Source organism: Atractosteus spatula, assembly GCF_055471065.1.
Source record: "Atractosteus spatula isolate fAtrSpa1 chromosome 10 unlocalized genomic scaffold, fAtrSpa1.hap1 SUPER_10_unloc_2, whole genome shotgun sequence".
Classification (NCBI taxonomy): Eukaryota; Metazoa; Chordata; class Actinopteri; order Semionotiformes; family Lepisosteidae; genus Atractosteus; species Atractosteus spatula.
The window spans coordinates 437077-441141 of NW_028296622.1; the positions used below are offsets into that span (position 1 = coordinate 437077).

At 43.4% G+C, this 4065-nt stretch overlaps 1 protein-coding gene across 1 annotated transcript; it reads right to left on the reverse strand.

Moving 5' to 3' along the window:
- Nucleotides 1–340: 340 nt before the first annotated feature.
- Nucleotides 341–3474, reverse strand: LOC148812539 (uncharacterized). Its single transcript, XM_088908595.1, has 4 exons — nucleotides 3326–3474; nucleotides 2166–2402; nucleotides 1728–1983; nucleotides 341–1379 (listed from the first exon to the last, which is right to left on the reverse strand). Exons 1-4 carry the CDS (start codon nucleotides 3381–3383, stop codon nucleotides 1328–1330), a joined length of 603 nt encoding a protein of 200 aa, XP_088764721.1. The 5' UTR covers nucleotides 3384–3474; the 3' UTR covers nucleotides 341–1327.
- Between the last annotated feature and the right edge of the window lie 591 nt (nucleotides 3475–4065).

Below are 4065 nucleotides of genomic sequence, written 5' to 3' on the forward strand. Positions count from 1 at the left end.
GAGTGTCAGGACCTTGGTTTTAAATCTCATCTGAAGGACGGTGCCTTTTCACAACCATCACTATATTGGGCCATTAGGGCCCACAATGACCATCGAGTTAGCGTCTCCTACTGTCCCCCCTAACACCTCTTCCAGCAGCAACCTTAACTTTCCCAGGAGGTCTCCTATCCAGGTACTGGCCAGTCTCATCTGTAGTGTGCTCTCACAAGGCACCAGTTCTGTAGGGGTTTGGGCATTTACTAGGACAATTATTAATTGTAGCAGTAAATCACAAAATTATTCTTTTAATGGCTTTAGAATCCAACCATGCGGTATAACTCAAACAACGCACACACACAGGTACTAATACACAAGAATACATTTATTAATACATACAGTATGCATTTAAACGTAACAGATCTTATCATGAGGGTTACCAGAATACAAAAGATATATATTCATTCAATCACGAAGAGTTACACATATCAAGAGGACATACGTTTGGTATACAACATTCATTTAGACCGTTTCGTAAATGAACTTGGTCACAACTTCTACACTAGATACTCAAAACAAGTACATAACTCTTAGGAATTAAATTGATATCAACTGGTTGGGATAACAATTGAATTCTCAAGCTGTAATGCAGTGAAGTTGAATACTCATCCAATCTCTGGGGATTCAGATCTCCTGCGGGCACAAAGAAACAGCTGCAGGCTTGTTGCTGTCCAATCCACACTCTCTGGCTCCGTGCCAGGCTGTGCTGTGCGGCTTGCGACAGTGCGCTGCTGATGCTCTGCGCTGCTCTCTGAAGACCGGCTAGTTAGTGTTGGCTTTAACTAGTGAAGTTTGTGCACAGGAGAAAAGTTAACTGTGGGTCCCAGCAGGTCAGGAAGTGGACCGGTTCGTTCCTGATGAAGCGCTAGTTCTGAATAGTGATTCAGCTGTCCACAGTTCCAACCTGTTCACGAGGCTTGCTGCTGGTGCTAACCTCGGGTGGATCCTTTGGTTACTCGTGGCAACCTCCGCTCTCGACTCTTAGAACAAAGGAAAGTTCTGGCACTCGGACACACTGGCCGTTCCGTGGTTGTCCGGGCTGAGTCTCAGGATGGTCAGGAGGCGCGCTGCGAGAATGTCCTGCCCTTGGGAGCCTTCTGCTCCTGGGCCGTCCTGCCCTGGAATTCCCTTTAGAATTGTCCGAAATAGTCTCTCAGGCCCTCTGTGTTGCTGTTTTTACCTGGAGGAACTTCAGCTCGTTCATTGGCTGAAAGTTCCATGGGCATCAGAGACCCTCGTGGGTTACTCAGCCCTACCAGTCCCTGATTGGTTGATCAAGGTGAGATATGAGTCACTTACTCCTGACACTTAGGAATGCAGTCCAGATGTCCATCTGGCACTCCCTAGACAGATAGGCGCCAATGGATGACCATTTATCATGATAGCCAGGCTTAGCTAAGTGCATCCCCCTTTGGGAGCTGTCCCTTATCAAAAGAAAACATCTTTAAATCAGCCTGCATGAATAGTTTCTCTGTGGCTGCACCACAGAGATGAAGAGAGAGATGGGGCCTCATTTGGGAAAGCACAGCAACACTAAATTCTGTCTTATTAACAAGCATTGCCGCTACACATGCCTGCTGAGCTTCAGTGGGTTGTTAGTTGTGAGTTGCAGGGTGATATGGCTGCTGGCACATTTATGCACACCTAAGTCCTGGCCCATATTTTTTCACAATTTCCTTTCACACACTCACCTGAGTGATGTCCCCTGACCTTCAGGCAGCTGTCCATGAGCTCGGGACAGATGTATTTCAGATAATCTCTGTTCTCTCTGTTGTAGTCTGTGTTGCGGTCCATGTGCATCTTGAGAGACTGGTGGATGGGAGAGAGACCCTCCCACTGGGTGTTGAAGCTGTCGAACTCGACCATCGTACCCGATCCAGTCGAATGATTCCACCCTCCCTTTCTCATCCTTTGAGCAGCCCACAAACCTCTGCAGGACATGAACCCCTGAGAGACGGACAAGAATGAGCTTCACTGTTACCTCTCTTCAACATCTGAGAGACCACCAGAGAAATAACATACACAATTCACAGGCAATCAACATTATGTGTCAACAAAGAGTTCTATACATGTGATATATAAAAAAAATATCAGACATTTGTGACAAAATATTAGGTCTTTCCTCTCACCACCAGTTACGTTTTTTAGCTCTTTCATTATTTCAAAGAAGAAAAGCTCCTCCAGAATGCATTGGTTTGCAGAATCTACTGCGACCTGCTTCAGCCAGTCCTGCTTGAACATGACACGCTTCATACCACTGCTGTACTCCATCAAGGGCTCCCCATCCAGAGAGACTAAGCCCTGGAATTTCCCATTCTGTTCCAAACCAAGTTCAACCATATATGAGTCTACCAAAATATGTCTCTCTGGAAAAAAAAGAAATAGTATGTTAATACTTACTGCACAGCATGTACACTTCAGTACAGTAACACTGCACCGAGAGAGAGGGGATAATACAGACACACTGACTGGACACTCCAGTACATTAACACTGCACTGAGAGAGAAGGGTTAATACAGACACACTGACTGGACATTACACTGCATTAAGAGAGGTTAATACAGACACACTCAACATTATATTATATTGCAAAGGAACAAGTAATAGGTTTATTCCATGCTGGAAAAAAAAGAAGAAAGAGAACACAACGTTTTGGCCGTGGAGCCTTCTTCAGGTGTGTATTCAGTATTATATGTAATATAATACATTCTATTATGTATAATATAATACATAATATAATGTATTATATAATATAATATAAAATTATATTAACAGTGGTCCTGGAGAGATGGTTTGTTTGCATTTTTTTCATTCCAAATCAGCTGATTTAACATAAATCAGTTCATGTATATAAATAAAGCCTTTTTGTCACTGCCTCTCCCAGCTTTTCAGGTCTGTCAATTTTCAGCGCTGTAGACACTTTTGGTCCAAATATGAGCACACTTTCCTTGGACCTTTATGAAATTACCCAGCTAGGTGAGTCTGGCAAGACACAAATTGCTAGAAATCACTCATTCATGACAACAGGCCTGTCTGTACGTTAAATCTATGGAATTGAGACGTGAAGAGGAAATTATGTTTTTGTTGTTGTTTACGGAAAGCGTATCATAATTATCATAATTAATGACCCCCAAGGCTGTAACCGAAATGTACAGATGCAAACTAAGTGACGACAATAAAATAATGATTAAAGTATAGCTTTAGCGATACATAAACATAAAAAAAACATAGCGAACCCTTATCACGAGTTTACTACTCGTGCATCTGGAAAAGCACCAGCAGGACTCACCTCCAGCGACCCAGCCTGGAAGACCCAAAACCACCAGAGCCGCGAACAGCATCATCATGCCCCTGCTCTGTTTGATTCGAGCTCTTAAAAAAGAAAAAGAGCCCTTAAGACACCAAAGCGAAGGTGATCGTGCAGGTGAGGACGCCAGTGTTTCGTAACACTCAAGTACTTTCGGTTTCGGTAACCTGTCAGACTCGTTTTACACGCAGGCGGTGCTCAGAAAGCCCGTGTATTTGCTTGTGTGTATCGCAGATACTGTTTTTACTGGTAAAAAAAAAACGACATAGGGAAATTATATACAAACTGATATCATGAGAGGCCCCAGGAAAGATACTGTATAAAATAAAAGTTATTACAGTTTGTTGATAAAGCACTAATACTCCTTGGCTGGGTTATTTCTGACCTGTGCGCGCGGGACAGACAGCTCTGAGTGACAGCAGGCGACACACCTGGGCGCAGGACCGGGGTAAAGTTAGCTCGAAGTTCGAAAACGATTTTGGCACGCCTGTAGCGCTTTCACGAAACCTCTTAGAGTTGCGAGAATGCTTGTTTTGTGTATAAAATACATTGTGGATGCTTTCTCAGCCTTTACTTTTTCGTTTTTATGACATTTTTTTGACCAAGCACGAATATTCTTTTGTCCATATCTCCGCAATGGAAGCACAGAACGCCGTCAAACCAAATGCATTTTAAAGACCACGACTTGTGGATATTTCCACACCCTTTACATCAAACTATCA

Coding starts and splice junctions, on each gene's coding strand:
- LOC148812539 (XM_088908595.1), bottom strand. CDS start 3,383: ATGATGATGCTGTTCGCGGCTCTGGTGGTTTTGGGTCTTCCAGGCTGG. Junction 2,403..3,325: donor TCCAGGCTGGGTCGCTGGAG/GTGAGTCCTGCT, acceptor TTTTTTTTCCAG/AGAGACATATTTTGGTAGAC. Junction 1,380..1,727: donor GGTCAGGGGACATCACTCAG/GTGAGTGTGTGA, acceptor CTATCTGTCTAG/GGAGTGCCAGATGGACATCT.